This window comes from Malaclemys terrapin, chromosome 22 (genome assembly GCF_027887155.1).
Source record: "Malaclemys terrapin pileata isolate rMalTer1 chromosome 22, rMalTer1.hap1, whole genome shotgun sequence".
NCBI classification, from domain to species: Eukaryota; Metazoa; Chordata; order Testudines; family Emydidae; genus Malaclemys; species Malaclemys terrapin.
Window position 1 is genome coordinate 10,003,803 of NC_071526.1, and position 27,305 is coordinate 10,031,107.

Here is a 27,305-nt window from a genome sequence, read left to right on the forward strand (position 1 = left end):
GCTAGGAGGGTTTAGGACCCAGGGAGACGGGGGAGATGGAAGGAGCATAACCAGATGAAAGCAATGTCTCACTTGGGTATCAGAATTTCCTCATTATGCGAACCCACAGAGATCATAGAGGAGAGAAGATAGCAATTGCCTGATCAGCAAACACAAGGCATCAGACCACCGTGTATGGTAACAGACCCCTACGAAAGTAATAACTAGGTCTCTCCTGTTCGTGAACTAGGTGAGTCAGACAGAGTAATTAAACTGTACCTCTGTATGAATTATTGCTCCTTAGTTATACGGTAGCTGTAAGTGTTGATATTACAACTGGCTTGACTTAATGGGACGATTGCTCCACTGAAAAACCCACGGGGAAATGTTGCTGTCTGCATCTCTCAGTGCAAGTGTTGCCTATTGGACACTCAGGCCTCAATGTACCTGCTGTTACCCACATACTAGATGAGACTGGATATGGGTGAAGAAGAAAAATGAAATGCAGGGTGTAGAAATGCAGTGGGACCAATTCCATTCCTGTTGATAACTGTTCCTCTCTGCTCAGTGGCCTTGAAATGGAGCTGGAAATGGAGAACCTTAAAACTGAGGTGGTAGAAAAGTTGGTGATATAAGTGGGTTTACACCCACTGTATTTATACATCCTGCATGGCTGTGTATCTGGGAGTTCCCAGAAGCAGGGAAGGGTTATGTTTTGGATCATGCCTCTAGTTAACAAAGACATCAAGTGGGGGTAAAGGACAGTAGTTATTTCTGAAATGGGAGTTAAATGCATGGCAAGCTTATGTGGCTCTGAAAGTCTCATCTTATGGAGCAGAGCTGATCTATCTGCAGGACTCCCCAACTCCCAGTTGTAAGTCCCTGCTTGAATCAGAAGCAGCAAATTCCTTCTGGTCCTCCACCTCTTTCCCGCAACCTCGCTTTGCCGCATACCTCCAAGTTAGATATTTGTCGACAAATGACTCAGGCTAACCTTCTGCTGACACCAATGTGTGAAATAGCCGCACTCCTGGAACACCCAAAGCCTCGTTCCCGCTTCCCTGATTCATTTTCATTTAGGAGGGATCTCCAAAGCAGAGCTGGTCTGGGTATGTTTAGCAATTAGCTATTGTAGAGAGCTTTCAGCCTTGAAATGCTCCATTGACCTGAAGTGAGAGCCTGGAATCCAGCTGGGATTTTTAATCCATTTTCCAGGAAGTGATTAAATATAGTGAGGGGTTTTCTTTATTTTTTTTTAAATTATATTTCTTGGATGACATCTCACTGAGGCACAGTGTGTGTTCTCTCTCTTCCCCTTTCCTAAGGGGCATAGTAAAGTTTGACCCACCCTGAAATGGTGACTAGTATTTCTTACTATTCATGAAGATATCTTTTTATTCCAGTCACTTTATGACCTGTAGCTCTGGGTCTGTGACTGTAGGGGAAGAGGCAGAGAGTGGAGGGGGAAGTGAGTACAGCGGCACAGATCACACTGACTAAAGGGGGCAAAGCCCTGTTGATTCATGGAGCTCATGAGCCCCGGTAAGGACAGGATCTAGTTCCCTGGATGGACTCTTACACATTCTAAGCACTGCATTTTATGGCACTATATTGTTTTGTTGGGTGTTGGGTTTCAGTCTTCAGCAAAAGGCAAACAACACTTAGTTGTCAGAAAGGTTTATTTACAATGAAGCTCTGTAAATAATACACAGCTTTTCAAGATCGTGGCCCACACGTGTTTGCAGATCTTATTGCCCTTGTTTGGGTCTCCTGTGTGCAACTGATAACAAGGTCCAGCCAGCCAGCATGCTATGCTGGGACGTGCGCTCTACAAGACAGCCCTCATTTGCTCCACCATCCTGAGAGTCAGACAGGTTGCATCTTTCTTCTTCGCTTTCCAAACTATGGGGGTAAAGTTAATTCTCTCCTTGGAGATATGCCCTGGTGCTGCGGAGCACAGATTACCACCCGTATCATCCTCTGCTTGCTCTATAAGAGTCCGTCTTCCATATTACCCCACAGCCTTTAAACAATGATGGAGGTTGTGAGACGTGTTCTCATCTTGTAGGACTATGCAATCAGCTACGTGCTGTGAGAGCAGAGAGGTTCGCACCATTGTTCAGGGCCCCTTTCCTTGCCCTCTGCCGGCGTCTTTCCAGTTATCTTTGAAGATGAACGAGGGCAGCTTCTCAGCATCAGTAAGTCTGAGTGACTGTTGCCCAAGTGGATGCCAGTCGGGGAATAGCAGAGTCATACTGACCATCACTCGAGGGCACTTCTGCCAGGGCATTGTCGTAGACTGGGGATGTGGAGGGGGCTGGGATAGCAGAGGCCAAGCTGCTGTAAGAGACCGAAGAGCCTCTCGGGAACTGGGGGTTGGAGCTGGACTGAGTAGCAGGACTGATAGAGTTGCTGGTGAGGGACCACAGGCTGGAATATTGACTGTAAAGTGAAAGAGTTACCATCATGGCTTATCTCACTCACTTCCAGGAGTGCAGCTGGTCTTTCCTCTCCTTGGCCGCCTTATTCTGATACACTTCTCCGTGCTCAAAGTCACTCAGCTTTGAGGAAACGGGATGGGACTAGAAGGCTTGTGAGTGCACTTACAGCCCATCTGTAACTGCATCACAGTCCCGTCAGGAGACGGGTTAAAATTTGCAACATGGGCAGAACATAGCTGTGTTGTCACTAGGTCATGTAACCCCTCTGGAGACATGCCTAAGGCTGATGGCACAGATATAACATGGGTAGGGTCCATCCACACTACACATTTTAACTAAGCCCTTGATGAGGTAGTTCTTGTAGAGGAGACAAGCCCCTTCAGGGTGGGGGGTGCCCCTCCTGCAAAACTCCCTCCTCACATCTTTGGCAGTGGAGAGCAGGGATCTCATCTCCTGCCTCCGTCCTTCCCTACAAGGCAAATTCTAGGTGGGGAGAAAAAAATTGTACCTCCCTAGGAACAGGCTGAGAGCTTAGCTTGCAACTTACCTGCTTTCTTGATTCTTCGTTCACCTGGTGCTCACTCCCCTAAATGCTGCGCAAACCTACCCCTGCAGACACAGCCCTGCTTGATTCAGCACCCCCAATTTCTGCATTGCTACCCCCTCTACCTGCACCACTCCATGCTACTCAAGCCGTGAGCCCTCTTCCACCTATAAGTAAACCTCGGCCGATCTCTCCTGAGTACCCGCCTCCCTCGGTCACTGCCCAAGCTCCTCGGCTCTGAGCTGTCAGGCTCGTTCTAACCCTAAACATATAGAGAGGACAATCTGCTGAGTGTCCTGATACATGTAACGCTCAGTTAAGGACTAAACTAAGACCCCATGTTCCCCCCTCCATGAGGTGAAAATCAGGCTGCAAAACCAGCTCCTAGACCAGCTACCACTGGACATTAACCCCACTTAGCTCCCTTCATTCTTTAGGGATAAAAGCGCTCTCCCTCATTGAAGAAAGTATCCACGTCTGTGCCGTACCTTGAGGGGGAGGCAGTGCTGGGTAGAACCCCCATAGAGCTGGAGAGACTCAGGCCAGGCCAGCTGTCAGGGGCAGGCACCAGGGAGAGGCCAGTGGAGTTATCTACATAATTAGCTAAAGCAAAAATAGATTATTTGGATGTAGAGCAAACGGTGAGACACAATAATAGTCGCAACTGACATTTATAAAGAGAGGAAGGCTAGCCTAGTGGTTAGAGCACTAGCCTGAGACTCAGGAGACTTGGGTTAAATTCCTTGCTCTGCCACAGACTTCCCATGTGACCTTTGGCAAGTCACTTAGCCTCTGTGTACCTCAGTTCCCCATCTGAACTGGGGCTACTTGCACTTCCCGAGTTGGGAGGATAAATACACTAAATATTGTGGGGTGCTCATGTGCTACAGTAATAGATGCCAGAGAAGTACCATAGACAGAGATTAAAAGAGAGAGTTTTGTCTAAGCCCTTTACAAATTCTATATAGAAAGACTCCCCCCAGTACTGAACTCCAGCCTGGGTGGCGCGTAGCAGCCTGATTCTGTTTGGCACTGGACAGGACTCCATGGAGCAGGCCTGGGTGCTCACTCTCACCAGTGGCGATGGGCCTTTCTCCCCCTGAGGGTATCCAAGAGTGAAGGCAGCCGTGGTGATGCCTCTGCTGGGCAGTGAGGGTCTGATTTCCAGCGGGTGCTCAGCACCCACAACTCCAGCTGAAGTCAGTTAGAGCTGTTGGGGCTCAGCACCTCTGAAAAGCCGACCCTAAGGGAACCATTTAATAATATGCGCCATCTGTTTAGAGGACAATTCTCCCTCCCCCTGCCCCGCTCTCTGCATTGAGTCGCTGCAGCGAACTTTACAGGCAGCCCAAGTCCTGGGCCAGTCCAGAGTCTGGAAGATGAATGTGGCTGGGGTGTCCTTACTTGGTGAGGCGTTGATCTGGCTGTATGGGCTCGGATAAGGTGAGGCCCTCTGGTTCCGCAGGCCGGAGTGGGTCTCGCAGTATGAGCTGTGGCCAGATGAGAGGCCAGGACTGCCTGAGAACGAAGACTGGGCAGGAGAGGAACAGAAAGAGCTGGTGCCTGGCAGAAACCAACCCCCAACTGTGAAAGAAAAATAGTTAAAGGTAACTCAGGGCTCCTTAGGCAGCTACCCTATCAGAGATCTGTCCAATGGCATGGCACAGAGCTGGACTAGAAACTAGCAATGTCAGAAATACAAAACCCTGGAACCGAGGGGAGCATTTTCAGAAGTTCCTAAGTCATGTAGTAGCCTGCGTCTAATTGGTTTTCAGTTGGACTTGGGAGCCAAGGTCACTTCTCTGCTTTTGAAAATGCTACCCGCTACCCAGAGTCTCCAAAATGTCCAGGAAAGGAACAAAGGTGGCATCATTTTAAATGGTAGGTCTCTAACTTTTGGGCTTGTTGCGAGAGACAGACCCCAAATCAGATACACAATGCTGGCCTATAACAGTAATCTGAGCCTGAGAGAATTTCACATCTCAACCATGCGAGGTCCTATTGGCTTCATTTGCAGATCATACAAACCATGGACTCTGCATCCCGGTCTGAACCTGTTTCCAGTACAGCTGTGAGGGGCTAGGGAACCCAAAAAGTGTTGTAAACGCTGGTAGGGTCTGGTCCTGTGATTGTCCTGAGCACCCACTGGCTCCAGGGGGAGTTGGGGCACTCAGGGCCCTGTTCCTCAAAGGTTTTTAGACTCCTAACATCTATTGAAATGAGTTAGGAATCTAAATACACTTGGGGGGATCTAGGCCTCAGTGCTCTTCAGGATTGGGCCTTTCATATGTTCATGTCCTAGTGTCCCAGAGATCAGTCAGAAAAGGGGAAGTCTCACGCTGTGAATAGCCAGCCTGATGAGCTTCATTGCTGGGGTCAAGAATGTCTTTGGACTCACACCTACATGGAGAATACAGAGAGGGAATAAAGTCTCCAGTTAATAACCAACATCAGGCATTCATTGAATACAGTTCATTTACAGGGTCCCTTTACAGTAGTGGCACAACACCCAGGTGCCATCCTGACTCCCAGCTGCTTTAGAGGGAAAGGGCTTGGTGGTTAGAGGGGGGAAGTGAGGTGGGACCTCTGGGCTCTGCCACTGAGGTACTGGTGTGGTCTTGAGTGAGTTTTTTTCTTGTGCTTCAGTTTTCCCATCTGTATAATGGGGACAGTTGCTCACAAGGGCATTGTGAAGCTTAAGTCATTCCCATTTATGAACATGCTTAGATGAAAGGAGCCCAAGAGGGACAAAGCACTGCTAATGATTCAGGCAAGCTGGCCTCAGTCTCCCTCAGCCAGCACTCACCTCTCCTTGGCATCCAGAAAGGCTTTTGCAAAGGGATTGTGTTTAATTTTCAAGGCAGTGATCTGAAATGACAGAAGACGGTTGCAGTTCGGCTTTCTTAAATAGAAACCTTCAGCCACTCCTGACCCTTCTTCATATCTCCAACACCCCTCCAAATCCTACACTGGTATCAAATTGCAATTAACTCCACTGACATTAAGCAAATTACAGTGGCGCTACATTTGTGTAACAGAGTAGAATTTGACCCTTTTGCTGCTGTTTCAAGGTGCTTCTCATGAATGCCTCAAATCCACTTGTCTTCGCTCCTTGGAAGCATGAAATGGGAATCTTTCTAACTTTCCTCCCTCTTATTTACAGGTTCGTTTATAGGGTTGCTCATGAATGGTGCATGCCTGCTAGTGGTTTTTATTTTTTAATAAGCACTTGTCTAACGGCTTCTCATATTGAAGCTGCTAACAAAATACTCTCCCCTCTTCCCCCCCCCCCCGAGATTCAGAGCTGTCCTGGTTTTACAGGTGGGGATGCTTGAACACACAGAGGAGTCAACTTGCCAAGTGAACCAGTGTCAGAGCCAGGATTAGACTGCTCAGATTTGTTGCCCCAGGCTCTACCCATTAGCCAACACTGCCTCACTAGCCATTTTACACTAAAAACAGAAGAGAAGCAGCATTTTTTTCCCCAGGGAAGGCAGAGCAGGGCATCACATTAAGAACCAAATTCCACCCAGCCTTACATCCCAGGGAATGCCACTGAAATAATGGGGTTGTAAATCAGGGCTGGATTTGGCTCTAATTCTTATGTAGACTTCAGCTGTGACTGCACAAGGTGTGAACTTTCCAGCCTTTCCCAAGGTGCAGAGCTGGCTTTCAGTAGCAGAGACCTAAAATGCCTTTGTTTCCAGCAGTGTCCAGGACTAGGTTTAGCATTTCATTTCCCCCTGAGCTCCCAGCTCTAAGGGATCGTTCTCTGTGTCACGTGCTTGTCCCTGTTGCCATGGACGTCAGTGAGACTGCTCCCATTGGCTTGGGGAGCAGCGTGTGCGCGTAAGAGATAAACAGATGTTTGATTTCTCCCAGGCCCTGCCCTGTGAACCAGGTCTCTGTGGTTGGGGGAGAGGAATGAAGGGCTGGGGGAGTCGCTTTATGATCTACACTCCATAAAGGAAAGTGGATTCCAAGTGACGTGCAGTGTATTGGATCTGCCCAAGGGAGGAGGGCATGCCTTTGGAGACAGGTGATGGTGGGAACAGAACGTGGACACTGAAACGAAACAGTGCATTGTGCTGGAAAGTATTGAAAGGGTTCCAGTTGGATACGTTCTTCACTTTGTCTTGAAATGTTGTGCTGTTAACCAGCTGCCTGGTTCCATCTCAGAGATGACCACAGCATGGTTGCAGGGGAAGTGGTCCACGTGCCTCTGATCTATAGGGCTGTGCCTTTCATGATAAAAATCCCAAGCGCACTCTTATCTGCAGGACATAGTTATCCGACTTACCTCCTCGTTCTGATAGGCGGTGACGGCAATAAACTGGGTCTCCGGGAAAGCAAAGCTGCTGATCGCTTTCTGAGGCCCCCCGACCTTCACGATGTGGACGCGGGGCTCGTACTTGTGGAGGGAGTTCAGCATGATCTGAGGGACAGAACAAACACGTTAAACAGTGGCCTTCAGGCTCAGCTTCATCATCGGAGGACCTGATCTTTCAGAGTGCCAGAAAAGCAGTCAGTATGCAGGCCGGAGCCGTGCACCCCATGCCTGCAGTATCTCCTCCACTCTGTCCTGCAGGTGCCTGGATAACGGGATACGATAGGGCCATGAGCACCTTGGTGTAACCACATGGCTATTCTCTAAGCTAGGCTCCTGCACTGCGCTCAGTGAGCTACTGGAGCATGTATTTGCTCAGGGCAAACTAGTGGCATCTTTGGGCCACTAACAAAGTCCAGCTTGTCGCCTGGAAGCTCTGGAGAATGACTGCACAAGCCAATGCTGCTGCTCCAGCGTGACCAATACTTTCCATGGCATAAGGGAAATAGAAACTTCACTTGCTGTCTTGGGCAGGTATCTTAGAGCTCTCCCGCTGGCTGTAAGATCGGCTATCCCCCTTGCCCTCCCCCTCCCCGTGAGCCCCTTCCAGAGTTACCTGCCCCCCTCCATTCATCTTGTTGGAGAGCTTGACTTTGCTGAAGGTAACGGCAGCTTTCATCCAATGAGCCCCAAAATTGGGGGATTTGGGATGGATGTAGACGCAGCTGGGGCTCTGGGGCTCAGGCTTGCCGCCAGGAATCCACTCCCCATTGACATACTTCCAGCGGTTCCCATCTGCAGCCACAAAGTCCAGGAGGAGAGAGTACATGGAATTGGGGTCCAGGCCCGAGATGCTGACCTTCAGCACTGGGAACATTCTCCTACGCAGGGGATAGGAGGAGGAGACGGTTAATTGTTCGCTTCTCCTTTATTGGCTGCTTCGCTCCTCTCAGCTGTTGTTGCAAACTCATTTCTGCCACAGGTTTAATGACAGCGCTGGTCTCTCTCCCGCCACCTTAACAAGTGTAGTTCTTAACCCTTCACCTGTCTCACAGACCTTCTCCCCGCAGTGGCACTGGCATGCCGTAGTTATCCCTACTGTCCTGCTCCCTGGAATGTGTCTGCTGCTCACCTTCCTATGCATGGAGCACAGCCTGCTCCTTGTGACCCTGAGCAGTGCCCAAGCTTCTCGGGGTGTCGGTGTGAATGAGAGGCCGGGGGAAGTAGCTGGAGCCTTTGAACCTGTCTCCCCAGTAACTCGCGTGCCCCCTCAGTGTTCCAACAGGCCTGCCTGGCTGTGCTAGAATGTGATTGGGTGTTGCCTATGCAGACAGGGCTACAGCACAGTACCATAACTTGGGGGTGACGAAGGTTAGGCCCAGCTCCCCAGGAAAGGGTAAACCTTGTCTCGACCCCTGGCAGAGTGAACCTTGCTGTGTTGCTAGGGCCAGAGTCTGGGTGAATTGGTACCAATGGCCTGGAAAGGCTGGGGATGCCAGAAGTAACAGCTGTTACCAGGAAGGTTTAAGTAAGAGCAGCACCTTCTTTTTCATTTTAATATAAATGGATCTGTTTGCCGTCAGTTTTCTTTCTTTTCAAAGAAAACAGACCAGTCTGTCCCATTCCCGTAACAGGGAGGGGAAACGAATGACCCTTTTAAATTCACCTCCCATCAGATCAAAGTGATCAGACTGTTCTTGTTTCCCTTGATCAGTCTGGGGGGGAGAGAGGGAAACACCCCAGTTTGTAAATGCGGAGTCCTTGCCGCCCGACTACATAACTGTCCAAGCAATGGAATCCGTCAGAGCCATCTTCTCTGCAGCAGCTCTCGGTCTCCGTCTAGCCCAGGTGAAATCCAGCCTCGTGCTGAGGGCCAGCACAAAGACTTGGCTATTTACAGCCCTGGTAAAGCATAAGTCCCTGATGGGGAATTTGTACAAATCAGACGAATGTAGCGCTGCAGCTCTGCTAAAGCCCTATGGATTTAAAATAAGGTGTTTCCCAGACCTTGGCCCCTACCCCCTAATGTGGGGGGAGAGAGACCTCCCCTCCCAGCCCCCTATGTCTGGTGATCATGCCACAAGGAGCTCAGAGCCACAAAACAACCAGTGGTGGCTTCCTGGAGACAAAGCGTGAGCGCCCTGCTGCAAAGAGCAGCATAAATGGGGGCTAGGAGGAGAACAGGGTCCTGGTGGATCAGTGGTATCTGGGGCCTGGAGGCACTGGTGATGGGCATCTTAAAGATACTTAAGGGAGGTAGCTAGAGGGGTGGAAGGAGAGGGTACCTCCGGACAGCTCAGAGGAGGGGTAGAAAGAATTCTTTGCACTCACCGGCCAGTTTTGGTGACTATCATCTCATTGGTGAGCTCCTTAAAGTTCATCCACAGCTCTTTCTCTTCCAGCACCACCCTGATCTCCCCCTCCGAGGCATCCTCTTTCTCGGGGCCCATTTCCAACTCGCTCTGCACCACGCTGAAGACATGGTCCAGCCACTGGTGGCTGGGGACTGAGCTCATGGTGTCTGGCTTCCCCTCTGCCTCACTCTGGGAGTCCCCCAGCAAAGCCCTGGAGCCCAGCACCTAGCATCAGGCCCAGACCTGCTTGTCATTGGGACTCACTGGGGAGGGGGTGAAGACCCTTCTGGGATTTTAAACCCCCACCCCCCTCAGCAGGACACGTGGAGGCTGGGGGGAAGGATTCCTTTCTCATTGGCTAAAAAGAGCTAGTAGGTGCCCCCTCCCAGAGAGGTGAGGCGGTGATTGGCCAGCCTGGGGATGGAGGGGAGGGGGAAGTATGGCTGGTCAGTGTGCTCTCCTCCCAGCTGGAGGGGGAGAAGCTTTGATGTCCACGTGAAACTCAGTGGGAAACCCAATCTCCGTCCCTGCTCTGGAGATGGGTTCCATCCAGTCCCTGCAACCACTGCTTCCCCCGGTTCAGGTGACAGGGGAAGAGATCGTCCTGCCATTGACAGCCGAGCACCTTTCGTCCAGGAAAAGGCAGCTCCTCAAACACACCAGCTGAGGGAGTCGTTAAGCGAGGAAACTATGAGCTTTGAGGGGTGGGGAGTGCCGTAGCCCCTCCCGCCTCTCCCTCACCTGCGTCCCTCTGCCCCAGGATCTCCCTTTCCCCTATGAAATCCCTGGATGGTGGGTGGGGAGGGAGGACAAAACTGTGCAAAAGTCTCAATAGCACGTTGGCAAATACATCTAGCAAATTGCCACAGAAAGCTATAGCAAGGGGCGAAATGCTGCTTGCCCCAGCCAGGCAGTGACTGAGAGCTTAGAGCGAGTTAAGGGAGGGGAATCTCTGCCTTTCCCTGCTCTGACGGCAGTAACAATCCTGTTTAAGGCCCCGATTCAGCAAAGCACGTGCTTCAATCCCAGTGCCACACCCACACAGAGGCTAGGCTCAGGTCTAGTCGCTTGACTCAACGCACAAGGGGCCCGACATTAGTGCTGAGTAAAAGGGTTAAAATCCCACTTTGCATGTGTGGCTCGAGTCTGGACAAGGCGTTGCCTGGAGGTCTAAGGGTTGCTAGACACCAGTGACCAGCTAGGGCTCCGGTACGTGTAACCCAAACACCCCAGGTGCACCCCACCTCCTTATTGCCGTGGGGCTGAGGCCCTGGGGCCTGGCACTGCTCTGCAGCGAAAAGGCTAGTACTACCTCTGGAGCCCTTTGTGTTTTCAAAGTAACGAAGCTAACACCTTAGCTGGTCAGCTCCCGGGGCAGGGTCTGTCTTGTTGTTCCGTGTCTCTGCCGCACTCAGCACAATGGAGCTTGCTCCATGACTGGGGCTCTAGGCACTACCACAACATGAATAATAAATAATACGTGTAGAAATATTAACCTAACAAAGCCTCACAACCCCACTGAGATAGGTAAATACCCTCTGCCTAGACACTTAGCTGGCCCCCATCTCTGGAGTACCTGAGCACCTCACAAACAATGTATTTATCCTCACAGTATCCCTGTGGGGGATAGCCTATGATAAATATAGTATCATCCAGATGGGGAAACTGAGGCACAGAACAGCGATGTGACTTGCCCAAAGTCACACAGCATGTTAGGAACAGAATTCAGGTCTCTTGGCTCCCACCCTCCTGCACTAACCACTAGACCACACCTGCTGGGGTGTAAAATGTTCTCCCTACGGAGTGTGTCTGGAGCACCAGCATGCGCAGACGTGGGGAACTCAGCTGCTTGCTGGTGCTGTAACTCGAACACAGTTGATTTTATAGGGCCTGTTGTTGAGCCCTGTGCCCTGAGCCCTCGCTGCCTCCAAGGGCGCTGCAAAGTGAATGGCAGAGATGGGCCAGAGCAGCCCAGTTTGGATCCAGGGCAGAGCTGGAGAGCGTTGGAATTTGGGGTTCCCTTTATAGAAACGCCCAAGTTATGAAGCTTAGATGTGGCTCTGGACTTGCCCAAAGCTCCAGAATGTGGGATCAGGCCCATGTCTGCCTGAGACATGGTTAGTGAGTAGGAATGAGGTGGGCTGGCTCTATTCTAATCTTTCTGAGGACTCGGAGGGAGTTTTCCTCTGTCCGCTCTGTTTGCAGGCACAGAGCTGGCGTGCTGGCTTTTCTGCAGGCCAGTGAAATGTGTGTGTTTGCCCTTGGGCTGGGGAGCTGGGATATTTAACCCGCAAGTAGCTTGAGCCTCTGGAGAAGTGAGCTGATGACGCAGGGTCCACGCTGTGGATTCTGTTTCAGGATATTGGTAGCCATTTAGCAGTGCTTTGTGCCTGACGTTTCTTCCATCAGAGTGTGAAGTTTTGTAAGACGTGGTGGGTCCTGGCAGGAGAACGAGGCCGTGAGGAAATGCCAAGTTCCTTCCAAACTTTGCTTTGCAGCCTGCAGGACCAGGATTAAGAGGTTGCAAGCAGGGCAATTGCCTGGGGCCCCACAAATGATTATTACCCCATTTTTACAGATGGGCAACTGAAGCCCAGAGAGGTTAAGGCTAATGTTTTAAAACCTGCCTAGAAGATTTGGATACCTGAGTCCCATTAAGGTGTCCAAATCCCTTACAGCATCCTTGAAAATCTGAGCATAAGTGACTTCTTCAGTATCACACAGGGAGTATGTGGCAAAGACAAGCATTGAACTCAGATCTCCTGGCTCCCAGCCCAGTGCCTTTACAATTTTAGTTTCCTCTGTTGAGTTTTGCTTGGCCTCGCCTTGTGCTCTCACTGGCTGCGACGTCTGAGGAGTTAGAGATTCCTGCACAGCGGCAATGATCCGTCATCACCCATGTGTGAAATATTGCAGGACGCTGGACCCTGGGGGCCGGGACATTGGCTCATGTGTCCTGGAGTCTTAGCAAATATTCGGCTTGGGATGGTGGCTGGAGAGGGAGGGCAGCACGTATGAAGACAATGAATCAGGAGCCCAGGTCTTGGTCATGCTGAATTGATTAAGTCCGTCTCAAAGTTCATAATGAAAATGCACTAAGCACGCAGCTAAACGGAGCCCTGCCGGAAGTAGATTCTAATTCCTTTCCCCTCAATCACTGACCTGGCCCGTCTTTTCCATCTGATTTCTGTTCTCTACACTGCAGATGACTTCATTCATGTGTCCCTCCCACCTTCCCTTTAGCAGCCTAAGCCTCACGTCCCCTCCTCCTGCACTGTGGCGCATGGGGGAAGAGGGTTGCAAATCCAGATTTAAAGCATGTGGCTTGAGTCTGTCTCTAGTCTATTCAAACATGGGCCCGCAAGACAGGATCTGGCCAACGACCCATCGAGTTGGGTGTCTTGCCTCCAACAGTGGCCATGACTTGATGCTTTGGAAGTAGGTGGGAAAAAGCACAATGCACCTGATCTACTGCGTGATACCATGGGGGGGAGAGATTTTTCCCTTGGCCGCAGGCCTGGGTGACATCCAGTGCCACCCAGAGGAGCAATGAGCGAGAGGCAGCAGCATGTGGTGGTGCAGAACTTCCCATCCATTGCTTCTGCTCATGTGCCCACAGCACCTGCCTGATTTCTCACTGGCGGATACAGAAACTGCTTGAAAGGCATCTCAGCCTTCCCACCCATAGGTTTGAATGGGGAGCGGGGGATGTTTCCTGCCTCTCTTCTTCTCCCCCCCCCCATTTCCATGTGGGACCCAGGAAACCTGGATCTCTCTGCCTAATCACCCCCCACCTTTTAGAGGATGAAGAGAATTAGCAACAGATCAGATTCTCACAGGTCAAACAACCTCTGCTGGGGCTCATCTGAAAACAACGGAAGATGCTCTGGCATGCAGATTAACAGGACACTGGGAGCTGGTACAGGGCAAGGAATGACATTTTCTGCCTGGAGTGACTCAAACTACCTGAAGCCCGGGTGAGAATCGCCTAATCTTCAGCACGCTGGTGCTGGGAATTTCACTAGAGAGCTGAGAAATCTCTCACGCCATTCACAGTGCGAGGGGATCAAAGCCAGCAGCTCAGCTGTGCTCAAGCTTCCATACGGGGTGGGTGAACAGTGGGGCAAGGATCGGTGGGGTTCTGGGTGAGCTGCTGTGAAGACCTCTCATTGTGAGTGGCCACTCAGTCATGTCCCCCACCAGGGGTATTTTGGAGAGATCTGGACCCGATGAGATAGCATCTCCCACTGTGGGAGAGGGAGATGGGAGGTTTCCCTTGAGTTATTAAGTCTATGCATGACAGTGGGGCCCCAGATGGTCATTTCTGTTGCAGCTGCACCCTGGCCAATCAGTGGGGATAAAATGAGATGTGACCCAAACCTTTACCCCGGCCCTGAACCCACAGCCTGTCTGAGGATTGATCGAGTTTGGAGATCTCTCCCCATCCCCCCAACTCCTTTTCCTTTATGCTTCATGGTCCCAAATCTCACAAGGAAGTGATTGAGACTATGTGAGTCCACAGGACAGGGGTGTGTGTGTGTATGTGTGTGACACACACACAAGTATCCAGAGCCAGTTCCCAGTGGGAATAGAAGTGTGTCCATGACATTCACTTTTATTTTTAAATTGAGATCAATTTTCTGTTTGAATGTAAACATGCCCCTGCGAGCTTGGCAACCCAAACACAACAGCTCTGGCCTAGTGCAAGGGGGCAGGTAGTGAAAGTGCCTGGAAATAATGGTGACCCTGAGCTGGGTAGCTCACAGCTTCTTAACCTGAAGGCTGCAGGGATATCCTCCCACAACTCCCTCTGTGTTCAGCTCCCCAAGAGCCTCTCAACGTGTGCAGGGAAGGAGCTATGCTGACTGCCAGCTGCAGTTGCTCAGCCTTCGAAGGACATGGGGGTGGGAGGTGGAACTGAATGTGGATCCTGGGACCACACCTTCCCCTCGTCCAGGTGCAGCAGGATGCCCTGCACAGACCCAGCAGAGGTGTGGAGAGGTTTCTGGGTTTGGGCTGAGCTCAGCAGTGGTGTCTGTGCCCCCTTAGGGCAGGTCTACACAGAAAACGCTCTCTCCTGCAGACACGCAGCTCCTTAGCGGTCGGGGTGCCCGTACAGCGGGCAGCATCGCTGGCCCACGCATTCCAAAATCATGAGTTTGTTTTAAAAACTGGTTCTTTTTCTTTGCCTTCTGGTCTCTGAGCCTTTAGGCCAGTGGTTTTCAAACTGCAGGTCGCGACCCAGTACTGGGTCGCAGAATGGAAGGCACTGGGTCGCGGGGGATCTGGTCAGCACCGCTGACCGGGCCGCTAAAAGTCCCGTCGGCAGTGCTGCCTGGCTAAGGCAGGCTAGTCCCTACCTGTTCTGACACTGCGCTGTGCCCCAGAAGTGGCCAGCAGCAGGTCCAGCTCCTAGGCAGGGGGGCCATGGAGCTCCGCGCACTGCTCCCGCCTCCATAGGTGCCGACTTCCCCTCTTTCCTGTGGGTGCTCGACCTCCCCTCTGCCCCGGCCCCGCCCCCACTGCACCCCTTCCATGAGGCCCTGCCCCCATTCCAACCTCTTCCCCAAAGTCCCTGCCCCAACTCCGCCCCCTCCCTGCCCCTATTCCAACTCCTTCCCCAAATCCCCACCCCGGCCCCACCTCTTCCCCACCTCCTCCCCTGAGCGCACCACGTTCCCGCTCCTCCCCCCCGGAGCGTGCTAACGCCGCCAAACAGCTGTTTGGTGGCAGCCAGCAGGAAGCACTGGAAGGTAGGTGGCGGAGCGGGGACGCGGTGCACTCGGGAGGGCGAGGTGAGGCGAGGCAGAGAGCTTGGCTGCCAGGGGGTGCAGAGCACCCACTAATTTTTCCCCGTGGCTGCTCCAGCCCCAGAGCACCCACAAAGTTGATGCCTATGCCCTCCCTGAGCACTGGCTTTGCACTCTCATTGGCCAGGAATCAGCCAATGGGAGCTGGATAAGGGGTGCCTGCAGGTGAGAGCCACGCAGAGACTCTTGCGCACCTCCACCTAGGAGCCAGACCTGCTGCTGGCCGCTTCCGGGGCGCAGCGCTGTCCACGGTGCCTGGACAGGCAGGAAGCCTGCCTTAGCACCACCACTGCACCACTGACCGGGAGCCGCCCAAGGTAAGCCTGCGCCCCACCCTGCACCCCAATCTCCTGCTCCATCCCTGAGCCCCCCAAACCAGAGCTCCCTTCTGCACCCCAAACCCTTCATCCACAGCCCCACCCCAGAGCCTGCACTCCCAGCCTAGAGCCCTGACCCCCTCCCACACCCCAATCCCCAGCCCTGAGCCCCCCCAAACCCAGAGCCCCTTCCTGCACCCCAAAGCCCTCATTCCCAGCCCCACCCCGCAGCCCTCACCCATACACCCAAAACCTCTGCCCCAGCCCTGAGCCCCTCCCTGCACCCCAAACCCCTCATTCCCAGCCCCACCCCGCAGCCCTCACCCCTACACCCAAACCCTCTGCCCCAGCCCTGAGCCCCTCCCACACCTCAAAACCCTCATCCCCAGCCCCATTGGGTTGTGAGCATCAACAATTTTCTTCAACTGGGTCGCCAGAAAAAAAGTTTGAAAACCACTGCTTTAGGCTGCACCCAGGCCATGGTCTCAGTCTTTCTCCACAGCCATGAGGGCAAGAGACTTTTATTGTTAATGAAAGCTGAGAGTCTCACAGAATCACCTGGCTCCAGGAGCTGGGGCTTTCTGCAAAACACCAAGTATCACATATCAGAGTATTAGTCTGTATCCACAAAAACAACGAGGAGTCCGGTGGCACCTTATAGATTAACAGATTTGTTGATTAAAATCACGAGAACTGGGCAATCGCTACAGCAAAAGAAAAAGCGAGGACCCGATGCCTTGCTCATCTACAGGCCGCTGCTTGTATTCAGCCCAACTGGTTCCCGTGTAATAGGAGAGTGAGGGCAGGGCGTATATGTTAACAGCACCTGGGCGCAGTGCACAAGGAGACCTTGTCTTTAGGGTACCAAAGTGGACTGGTTGATCAGTAAAACAAGGGTCATGAGTCGGCAAAGCACGTGGTGTGTAGGAGATGGCTTGTGTTTAAAATCCAGCAGGAGACTTCCCTCCAATGGGAAAGAAGAGGCAGCCTCCCTCCCTCCGGATGGGTTTGCTTCTGGGAGGGGCGGAGGTAGGGTGACCAGATGTCCGGATTTTATAGGGACAGTCCCAATTTTTGGGTCTTTTTCTTATATAGGCTCCTATTACCCCCCATACCCTGTCCCGATTTTTCACACTTGCTGTCTGGTCACCCTTGGCGGAGGAGAGGCTTGGAGGGCTTTGTGACTAATTACCAGTCCAGCTGAGCTCCGACCCCGTCTCTGGCCTCCCACCCTCCGGTTCCCCAGTCACCCGCTCAGAAGACCCCATGGTTAATATCCTTCCGCCTTCCACCCTCAGGCACAATGACAGCTGAGCATCCTGGACTTAGGAGAATGAGTCAGGCCTTTTGCTGTGCTGAGCCTGGGGTGGAGGAGGGATGGGCAACACTCCCAGCGATGAAAAGGGGAAGGGCAGAAAGAGAGAACACCCTCCCTTTCCTGTAGTGTTAATAACCAGAGGAGGTGGAGACAATAGGCCTCCTGCACTGGGACCTGGGGCTGCTTCCTGCCAGACCCATCCAGAGCTGCCTTTTACTGACCCACAATCAGCCACCTTGACATGAGCCACACAAAGGCCACCTTCAAAGACAGGCTCTGTCCTGCATGCTGTCTGGCCGTCCCGAAGCTCCAGATCCTATTCCTGCTGCCTAGCCCCCTCCAGCTACTTACGGGTTCCCGCTTTCCGGGCGGGTGATTTCTGCTGTGGTGGAGAAGGCAAGGAAACAAGACCTGATTTGGAACAAAGATAATGTGATTAATTTAGCGAGACAAGAGACACCAAATCAAAGAGATTCCCTCCCCCACCTTGTCTCTCATTCCTGGGACCGACATGGCTACAACGCTGCAAACAATAATTAATTCAGAACAGTTCGCTTACAGGGAGCAGAGCTGACTAAATTCCATGTTTTTCCCAGGGTGGTTGTAGCCATGTTGGCCCCAGGATATGAGAGAGACAAGGTGGGTGAGGGAATATCTTTGACTGGACCAACTTCTCAGAAACTTCTCAGCTCAGAAACCGGAAGAAGAGTTGTGTGTAGTTCATAAGCTCATCGCTTTCATCAACAGAAGTTGGTCCAATCAAAGATATTCCCTCATCCACCTTGTCTCTGCAAATTATTTGCTGTCTTTCATTCTTTGCTAGAGAGCTTTACTGTACATAGGACTTGTCATCTGCCGATGACAGGCAGCCGCCTCTGGGGCAGAACACAGCAGCTGTGTAAGAGCGTGCAGCAACCCTACTTATCGGTTTAGGACAGGACGTGGAGAAGCCGACCCCAGCCAGTAGTGAGGTAGTCTAAGCAATTGGTGGCTGAATGGAGTGAAGGGGGAAGGTGAGCAGAAGAAAGGGGCTGGGACTTATTCTATAGTCTGTTTTGCAGGGGTCTTTTTAGTCAGCATGGGGAGAGTGGCCCAGTGATTAGTGGGCTAGTCAGGTACTCGGGAGAGTGCTCCATCACAGACTCCTTGGGCAAGTCACTTAGGCCTGGTCTATACTTTAAAGTTAGAGCGACGTAACTACAGGCTGAGGGGTGTGACAATTCCCCTCCCCGAGCGCTGTAGCTATGCTGACGTGACTCCAGTGGAGATGTGGCGACGTCAGCGGAAGAATTCTTCCGGCAGTGTAGTTATTGCCACTCAGGGAGGAGGATCTACTACCGCAGAAGAAAAACCCCTTCCATTGCTGTAGGCAGTGTCTCCACTCCAGCAGTGCAGCTGGAGCCCTGGAGCTGGGCTGCTGGCGCGCCCGTAGTGTGGACATGCCGTGAGTCGTTCTGTGCTTCATCCCCATGTTACAGGTGGGGAACTAAAAGCAGTGCCCTGCCTCACAGGGATGCTGTGAGGATACATACATCAGACAGTGGGGTGCTCAGTCAGATACAATGGAAATGAGGGCCAGGTACATCCCAAAGATAAAGAGAATGGGGAGGGGGAGTCTTGTGGATAAGACACGGGCCTGGGACACTGGAGATCTGAGGTCAGTCCCAATTCTGCCACAGACCTAGGGGCAAGTCACTCAACCGTGTATTTGCCTCAGTTTCCCCATCTGTAAAACAGGGGCTAATTGTGCTTCCCTGTCTCCCCGGGGGATTGTGAGGCTAGATTCACTGCTGTGTCTGAGGCCCACGCAAACTGGTGATGGGGTCAGAGAAGAATCTCGACGTCGAGTATCGAAGCTGTTCCTTTGGGATTGTGACTCTGCCCGTGACTCAGAGCCAGGCATTCACAGTGACTCCCACCAGAGCCGGGCTTCCCCTTCCACGAAGCCTGGCTCCATGTTTCAGCTCACTCACTAGCTTCTCTGTAAAGGGCTAAGTGCAAGGCTGCCAGAGCGGACTGACGCACTCATGGGTCAGGACTGTTTGTTGTAGTAACCGAAGCCTCAGGAAAATGCCTGAACGGCTCAGTTGTTTGCAATGTTGTTGCCGTGTTGCGCCCAGGATATGAGAGACACGAGGTGGATGAGGTAATACCTTTTTTTGGACCGAGAGAGACCAGCGCCATGTCTCTCAGCTCAGAGCTGAGTGTGGAAGGGTTTCCCCTGGGGCAACGTCTGACTAACGCCGCCCATCCCAGCTGAGATCAGCAGCTTTATATGTCATTCATGGACTTGTCATTTCCTGTGCACCCCTCCTGCCCAGCATGCTGCTAGCACTAAGCAAGCAGAAAGGAAACCTGCAGTGTGGGATTGCATGGTGAGATTTGTGCCCATCCTGTGCTTCCCAGCTCTGGGCTGCTAGACGCTCGTAGCTCAGGGCCTGAAAGCGAATGCAGCAAGCGCTTTGATGCTTCCCGTTCCTGTGGTACCTCTCCTCGCTAACTCCATGCACACAGCACCGCTGCCACGCCCTCTGCTCAGCTCGCTGGGACTGCATACCGCGGCTTCTTCCCACAATCCAGCCCAATTCTCCTAGCCTGTCAGGCCTCCTTGTGGCCTCCTGGATTGCATCCTTTCACCCCATCAGCCTACCCGCTGCAAATGCACCAGCCACTGTCCTCTGCCAATTCCATACCCCCTCCACCCACCGCCCAGCTTTTCCAGTCCTAGGTGCCCTGCACCACGCTGCCAGTGCACCACAATCCTGACCTCTTGCACACTCTGCTGTTCTAGTCCTGGGCAAATAACATGGGCAGCTGTCTATTTCAGGTTCCCTCTAGAAAGCTATTCAGATCATCTTCACATTGGAATATCCCAGTGGAACCACAGGGTCCCCTTACATGCCCGGTGAATGCAGACAATAGACCACATTAGGCTACCCTAGAGTGGGGACAGCTGCCAGAAAGATCCCCCCCAGGGTGAAATTAGGGGAGGCTTGGGTGAAACGCAAACGATACGTTTGATACAGGCGATGGGGAGTCAGTCCCCATTCACCTAGCTAATGCCCACTGATGGGCCTCGCCCACCAATTCAACCATTAAAAACCAGCTCCTGTAAAGTGAGGCATAAAACAGGCAGGTGCAATCAATCTTCTGTGGGCGACTGAAGGACTTTCTGATCTGCAGCAGCCATCGCTCTACCCTAAAAAAGCTGCAACTCCCCACTAATTGGTCACATGGCCAGGGGCTGCAATAGACTGGGTTAAAATCACCAGGTTTGCTTACTGTGGGCGCTGTGGGGCAGCAGGGGGTGAGGATGAGGAGTGAAAGATGCTGGCATCTGTGTCCCTTAGTCTGAGCAGTTTGGTTTGAGCCTGGTGAGTGTCACCCCCAGCTCCCTGGGATGGTGGCTCTTTGGCTAGGGGACGAAAGAGTCTAGTAGCCAGAGGCCAGGCCTGGGAACCAGGAACTCCCAAGTTCTAGCCCCTGGCTGTGACTTTGGGTAAGTCACCTTTTTCCCTGCCTGACAAATAGGACTTGAGCCTCTCCGCCCTCCCAAGGGAGCGGGGAGGACGTAGGGCCTGGGACGTGCTCTGAGGATGACTCTGCTCGGGATGGGGGCAGAGGGCTAGTCCCTAAGAGGAAGCCGTCATCGCGGGCCTGTTGGTTCAGCAGTTGGTGTTCTTCCAGATTGGGGGACTTCTCGCTGTCGCTCCTGAGACGCAGGGAGGTTGGGGTTAATATACTGAGTTTCAAGGCCTCACCCTGCTCGGTGCCCCATGCAGCGTCAGGAGCCCCTGCGTGCTGTACTCCACAGCTTCATGCACTGATGTCCTGTAGCCTCCCCCCGCATCACTGTGCCTGGGAAGCAGACAACTCTGGCACCTTTGCCTCTCTGCAGCTGTTGCAGCCAGACAGCAGGGGGGCCGTCCTGGCTAGCTTCTAATGCAGCCCCCGCCTGTCCTGGTGCGCCAGGACCCTGAATTGCTGCTGGATGTGCCCTTTGCACTAAAACCAGGGTCGGGGGGACCGGCTGCTTGAGCGGGGGAAGCCCTTTCCCCTGCCGCCCTGGGAAGGAGGGGAGCTGGCAGACGTAGGCTACTGCACCATTTCTGGAGGTGGCTGTGTGCAGTCCCCCCCCCACCCCCAATACCATGCCATAGGCACATAAAGCCAGTGTGTGGAAGAAAAACACACACACACACACCCTGCCCCATGACCAGGAGGGAGGGGACAGGGTGCTATGGCAAATGCTTCAAATAACAACGGAAAAGGGCTGTGGGTCCCGTAGAGGCCACCGTCCTCGCAGACTCGTGGTGGGCTCAGCCCCGACACTGCTCCCTCAGTGGCCCCGGAGATGGGGCTGCCACCTTCTCACAAGGGGACAGGCCGCCACAGCTCCTTCAGCTTCACTGTCAGGACCGGTTTCCTGCCTGCAGGTCCCTGTTCTGGGGGCTGGCGCTCACCTGTGAGCAATGCACAGCATTCCTGGAGCATTGCTGTGTGGGGTGAGGAATGCTGGCTTTGATGCCGGGAAGAGCTTGGGATGGTTCCTAGCAGGGAATCGGTTCATTTCTTCCAGGCTCCTGCAGGCGTCAACATGTCCCTTCGCTCTCGCTTGGCGGTGGAGATGCAGCTGATCTTATACAAATCTGTATCTTAGCAGCCTGGCTGGAATTTCTGCCTAGTCCACTCCTTTTGTGGGGGAGGAGGCTGTGGCTTTCGTGCCATCTTATTACTCCGCAGGTGCCACAAGATGGGGTGTGTATGTGAGAGCCACAAGGGGGCGCTGTGTGTGTGTGTGTGCACACGCCACCAGGGGGAGGTGTGTGTATGTGTGAGAGAGAGAGAAAGCCACATGAGAGAGAGAATGTGTGTGTGTTGCACAGCAAGGGCAGTGTTTTATAGGGGGTAATTGTACCCTGCAGTAAATTTTTTGCCAGTATAAAATTGGCTCAGTGCAGGGTCTGCTTCAGGGGCCCCCTAGCCCTGTGACCATACAGGGGGCTTGGTCATGAGAGGGGTGGGGGGGCTCCATCAATTGCACCGTGAAACCCAGCCGCACATCTGTTGTACGTCAGGCGAAGTATTAGGTTATTAGCACCGGGTTATCGGTGCTGCAGTCTGGGGCTCTCAGATGCTGGAGCTGAGCGGAGCCCAGGTCAGGCTGAGCCCGAGAGCCGGCAATGCCAATGCTGGTCTCGCGCTGCGATTCAGCCTTCGTCACAGCCACGCCGGGAGTAGCTGTTCCCTGGTGCCGGCTGGGTCGCAGTGGGGCTGGCACTGACTGATGGGTCAGCGCAATCCCAGGCCCTGTGCTGCCGTGGGGGGTTCGAGGGTCAGCAGTGATCGCGGGGCCAAACGCCTGTTCAATGGCAATTAGTTGAAAAAACCCCAAGTGCATTTTTTGGGTCTTGCACCCTGGCCGTGTTGCTGTGGCTCGGAGGGGCCTGCTGAGGTCTCAGCTAGTGCCCAATGGCTGTGCAGCACTTTGGGGGAGAGGGTGATGGGCAGAATCACTTGTTGCCGCAACAGGGTCCCTACACAGAGACTAGGATACAGGCTGCAGCCCACGTGACAGCTGTCCTCACACCCAAGAGCATCCTCTACTCTGACCTGGCCGGCCAAGTGCTGGGGGGAGGCTCTGGGGGATAGAGACTCTCTTCTCTCTGGGCTGGCGTTTCCAGAAACCCAGGAATCGCTGCAGGCCCGTTGAGAATAACCAGCTGCACTTTATTGCTAGTTGGACTTATTTCCAGTACGGCACGGCCTGAACTGAAGCCTGCCTCTTCCTCCTATCGACCCTGTGGGACAAATTTGGAGGTTGGATCTGGCTCCACAGCTGATCTCTGGGGCTAATTCAGATTAAGATTGAAATCCATCTAATTTAGAGCACCTCGAGAAAGGCCCAAACCAGCGCACTGGCTGTGAAAAGCTCCCTCTGCCTGCCCTCTGGGTTTGGGCTTTGACCCAGGGGTTACTGCACTACAGCCAGGAGCTGTGGGGAGCTCTGCTCACCCAGGCCAGGGAAGGGTACATGCAGAGGTGAACCCCCTTAATTAGCCCCCTGTGCTGGTGTGACTCTGAATGCCCCCCCAAACTTTGGGGGAGGCTGGATCTGCCGACTGGCTTGTAGCCCATCGCTGTTCCCAGTGGGGGTTCAGCCCCCACAGGCTGGAGGGTTTATGGGGGGGTTGCAGCCTTTCCCCCCACACACACACACACGAGGGGCAGACTGGGCATGTCAGCGTAGCCTGGGAACCTTGCAATGTCACATGTCGCAAGGGAGTGGCGGGGTCGAGCTGTTCGTTCTCACACTCTTCCCACTCAGGCACCAGAGGTGTAAGCAGCTCCCTCCCCTGGGGTGCTTTTCCGGCTGGTGCCAGGTGCTTCCCTGCCTCTTTATGGGCTTTGCAGGGCGTGTGGCTGATGCCGCTCGCTTGTTCTCCATGCACCCGATCAGTTTTATAGCTTTGCTTTTATTTCTTCAGGGGGGGATCGCAGCCACGAGCTCCTTTCAAGTCTCACCACACTGCAGGGCGGGCTCCACCCCCAGCTGCACCCGGACAGCCCCGCTGACTTTGGTGGAGTTACGGAGCAGGGTTGGGCCCTGGCTCTGAGGCTCGGCAGTGCCACTTCACAGTGGCTTGGCCAAACCTCTTGCCCAGCTCTACTTGGTGGGGGTTGTTGTGGGAGCCTGGCCAAGGCAAAGAGCGCCAGCCGGTGTCGTGGGATTGGACCGGGCAAAGCAGCCCAGACTCGCTTGAGATCTGGAGATGGGGTGTGTGTGTGTGTGTGTGTGTCTCTCTCTCTCTCTAGGGTTCCAGTCAACCCTGGGGCTCTCTTGAGATTTGGGGAAGGCCTGGGCTTCCCTGGGGGCTGCCGGAGGAGGCCAGTGCCCTCCTTCTCCCACAAGCGCCTGGGGGCCCCTGAGTCCCCAGCCGTGGGCGCCCGCATCTCCCCGTGCACAGCCAGTACCAAAAGCGGGTGAGTTTCACTCAGTTTCGGCTTCTGTGCCCCAGCTGCCACTTCCTCTGCCCCCCGCCACCCAAGCTCGCCCTCTTGCTGCAAAGAGCTGCGTTAGCAAAGGCCCAGCGGGGCCTGTGGAACGTCCCACATGCTGAGCCTGCACAAAATGCTTCCTAGCGGCTTCACCGCTGAGCCCCGGCCCCTGCGGCATATCCCGGGAAAAGCTGCAAGACCGGCTCCGAGTGCAGCGAGCATCGACGCCCACCCTGCCCAGCAACACTGTAATTTCGGCTCTGTCGAAATCCAGCACTGCGGCTCCCACCTCAGCGCCCTTTTAACCCTTCGGAGGCAGGCTAGTCCTTGGCTGGCTAGCACCGGGGGGGCAGGGGGCATTGCCGCAAGAGACCCCCGGGGTTCCTTGGGGGCACTGAGCTGGAGCTAATCCCACCTTGCCCTCCCTGATCACCTGCCTGTGATCTCTTCAGCCAGTCCTGGCTTCCCCCCAGGCCCGGAGGAGCATGGAGCTCACAGGAACAGGAGCATGGCTGGACTGGTGGGTCCCCGTTCCCTACAGTGTGTGTGGGGGCCCATGTCCTATGTGGTCTGTTCAATCTACACTACCCAATAGTGACACTCCCAATTTTCCTTCCCCTCCCCACACCCTGGCTTGTCCTGCCAGCGCTGCATCCCTTGTGTTATATGTGTGCCTTGCTATCAATCTGGTTTGTTCCCTCCCCCAGACTGTGCCCCATGCTCCCCAGTGACTTGGAGTAACTGCCACATAAGAGCGGGGCGAGCGGGAGGCTTTGGCTGCTGAGCTGGGAGGCATTCGTGTTTGTTTGGCCCCCCAGGAGGCAAGTGAGGCTTTTGGTATGGGGCAAGGAATGCTAGGTCGGGGCTGAAATGAGTTTCAGGGAAGGGTTGAATTCTTTGTCCATTCTCCCTCTGCTTTCTCCCCCTCAAGCAAACTGAGAACAACCAACTGCCCAAATGCCCTTTGCTCCAACTTCCGCTTCTACATCCAGCAGTGCAGTGAAATAGTTAACAAACTAGACATTGGTGTTATCAGTAGGTTTCAGAGTCAACACTCTCTATAGAGGAACGGAGCGGGTCACACTATCCCCCGCCCCCCAGATTTGGAGGGGGTGTTCAGGCTGTTTGCAGACCTGGCTGCATCAGTTCCATTGGGTTCCCAGCTGGGAGGTTTTGTTTATAACCGTAAGGGCTAGAGACTCTCTGTTACACATCTCCCAGTTTTAAACTAATCGCCGATTAGGTGGCTGTGTCAACTCCCTAGACGCAGGGTACTGCTAACAGGATATACTGTACTCTGAGCCTGTCTGTCTCTAAATGTCCCAGGCACTGGGACTTCAATCACTTACCCAGGAAAAGAGGCTGCTGGTTACCTATCACTCTAGTATCTGAGTGCATCACAATACCCCCCGGGCCGCAGGGCAGCGCTACTATCCCCAGCATACTGAGGGGGAACTGAGGGGACATGGCTAGGGCTACACACAATGTTTGTGGTGAAGCAGAACTTGCCCCCAGGTCTCCCACCGCCCAGCCCTTTCTTCCACTCGCTGCTAAACACCTTTCCCTGTGCGGAAGCTTCTCTTGGTGAGAGTATTCCCATTCTTAGCGCCAGCCCTTTGGGGTGGTAGCCTAGCTAATCATATAGCTGATGCCCCCCAGTGGCTTGGTCCTACCAGTGCTTAGCCATGGCTAAGCCAAATCAGCCCTCTGTCTTCCTCCAGCAATCGATTCCCACCCAGTCATTTCTGTTCCTCTTCTCTGACTCTCCCCCAGCTGATCAATATATTTCTGGTGATGAGCTGAACTCTGTTCCAGGTGCAGGTGCCCCACAGCTGGGCGCAGAGCGGGACTAGCCCTCTCTTGCTCTGGTGCAGTTTGCTTCAGCATGTGTCGCCCCACACAGGCCATGCTGCACGGCCGCCCCATGTCTCACGGGTTCTGCACCACCCCGGCCAGGCCTGGCTGGGCATTGCTCTTGCAGCCCGCCTTCCCCAGCGTGGGGAGCAAGTCCAGAGCCTCAGTCCCTTTGAGGGGGCAGCTGACTTCTGCTGTGTCTCTTGCTCACAATTCAAATCATTAGGGCCCTGTCTTTGTCCCGTCTCCCAGTTTAGCATCCTTTGTAAGTGCCAGTAACGCGCTGCTCGCCCTCTTGCCCCTCTTCCAGCCCACGGTGCTGTGAGTTATTGGACTCAGTAGAGGGGTAGCTGGATGAAGGTCTGTGGCCTGTGATACACAGGAGCTCAGGCTAAATGATCTAATGGTCCCTTCTGGCCACTGAGCCGGTCCCATCTCTCCTCTCCAGCACGATGCCGTGAAATTCTCCAGCCGCTGCCCGTTCTCATCCCGCTGAGCGGTCAGTCCCAAACTGACCAGAGTAACACGCTGGGAGGTGCTAGCAAACGCCAAGGTGGATACAGGGGAGGTGGGATTGGGCTGGGGCACTTTGCAGGGAGGAGGTGAGAGATGGTTGAGCAGCTTGGAGGCCATCACAGGTCCTGGAAGGAGGGGCAGCAGGGGGCAAAGCGTATGAGGCGGTAGTGGGGCCGCTCCAGTCCCACAATTGACTGCAGGCAGCAGGCTGAGCTCAGCACTGCCCAGGGTGATGCAGCCAGGCAAACAGGTTCTGATTTATGCAGCCTGGCCTCCCACGCCGTTACATCAGTGCACTCACCCAGGAAAGCACCAAGGAAGCTCACGTTACCTCGTCAGGAACTGGAACTCAGGGAGTCCCAGGGGGAAGGACAGGGGGCTCCTGGATTCTCTTCCCAGCGCTGCCACTGACTTGGCGTTACCGCTCTGTAAACTGGGTATAATAATGCAACCTCCCTCGCAGTGGGCTGTGAAGTCTGATAAATCTTGTGTCTCGCCCACGGTCCAGCTGACGCGGCCCGTTTCAGAATAATGCATGTCATTAATGGGCAGAGATGGCGCACGCGGCACTAGGCAGCGAGCTCAGGGCCTGCCAGTGACCCAGTGACAGATGCCCCTGAAACTTTAATGGCGAGCCAGTCCTGGAGATGCTTCATTACACAGGGACAACATGGGTGTCCCCACTCGGCCTGGGCACATGCCCTGCAGGGACCTCTTCCAGCAGTGGCGGGGAGCTCACACTCCATGTGGCGATGTGGAGACTGATCTGATGGGAACAACACTGAGTTGACCAACCTGTGTCCCAAAGGCCAGAAATCAGCCTATGGATGGGACTGACTAACTGGC

General features: G+C 53.8%; 2 protein-coding genes across 2 annotated transcripts in view; both read right to left on the bottom strand.

Moving 5' to 3' along the window:
* Nucleotides 1-1,752: 1,752 nt before the first annotated feature.
* Nucleotides 1,753-9,861, bottom strand: LOC128827812 (T-box transcription factor T-A-like). Its single transcript, XM_054011945.1, has 8 exons — nucleotides 9,623-9,861; nucleotides 7,908-8,172; nucleotides 7,265-7,399; nucleotides 5,771-5,832; nucleotides 5,303-5,364; nucleotides 4,369-4,548; nucleotides 3,453-3,567; nucleotides 1,753-2,421 (listed from the first exon to the last, which is right to left on the bottom strand). The coding sequence occupies exons 1-8, from the start codon at nucleotides 9,805-9,807 to the stop codon at nucleotides 2,175-2,177; spliced, it is 1,251 nt and encodes a 416-aa protein (XP_053867920.1). The 5' UTR covers nucleotides 9,808-9,861; the 3' UTR covers nucleotides 1,753-2,174.
* A 7,129-nt stretch (nucleotides 9,862-16,990) lies between these two features.
* The window catches only part of ZDHHC18 (zinc finger DHHC-type palmitoyltransferase 18), a 46,165-nt gene continuing 35,850 nt past the window's right edge, over nucleotides 16,991-27,305 (bottom strand). Inside the window, exon 9 of the mRNA XM_054011715.1 lies at nucleotides 16,991-17,501. Coding sequence (XP_053867690.1) covers nucleotides 17,304-17,501 — 198 coding nt within the window. The 3' untranslated portion in view covers nucleotides 16,991-17,303. The remainder of the gene's footprint in view (nucleotides 17,502-27,305) is intronic.

Excerpts from the sequence above, each read along its gene's own strand:
- LOC128827812 (XM_054011945.1), bottom strand. The coding sequence starts at position 9,807 with ATGAGCTCAGTCCCCAGCCACCAGTGGCTGGACCATGTCTTCAGCGTG. Across the intron at positions 8,173-9,622 it reads ATAGTCACCAAAACTGGCCG|GAGAATGTTCCCAGTGCTGA; the intron begins GTGAGTGCAAAG and ends TCCCCTGCGTAG. Across the intron at positions 4,549-5,302 it reads TCAGGCTGGCTATTCACAGC|TTGGGGGTTGGTTTCTGCCA; the intron begins GTGAGACTTCCC and ends TTTCTTTCACAG.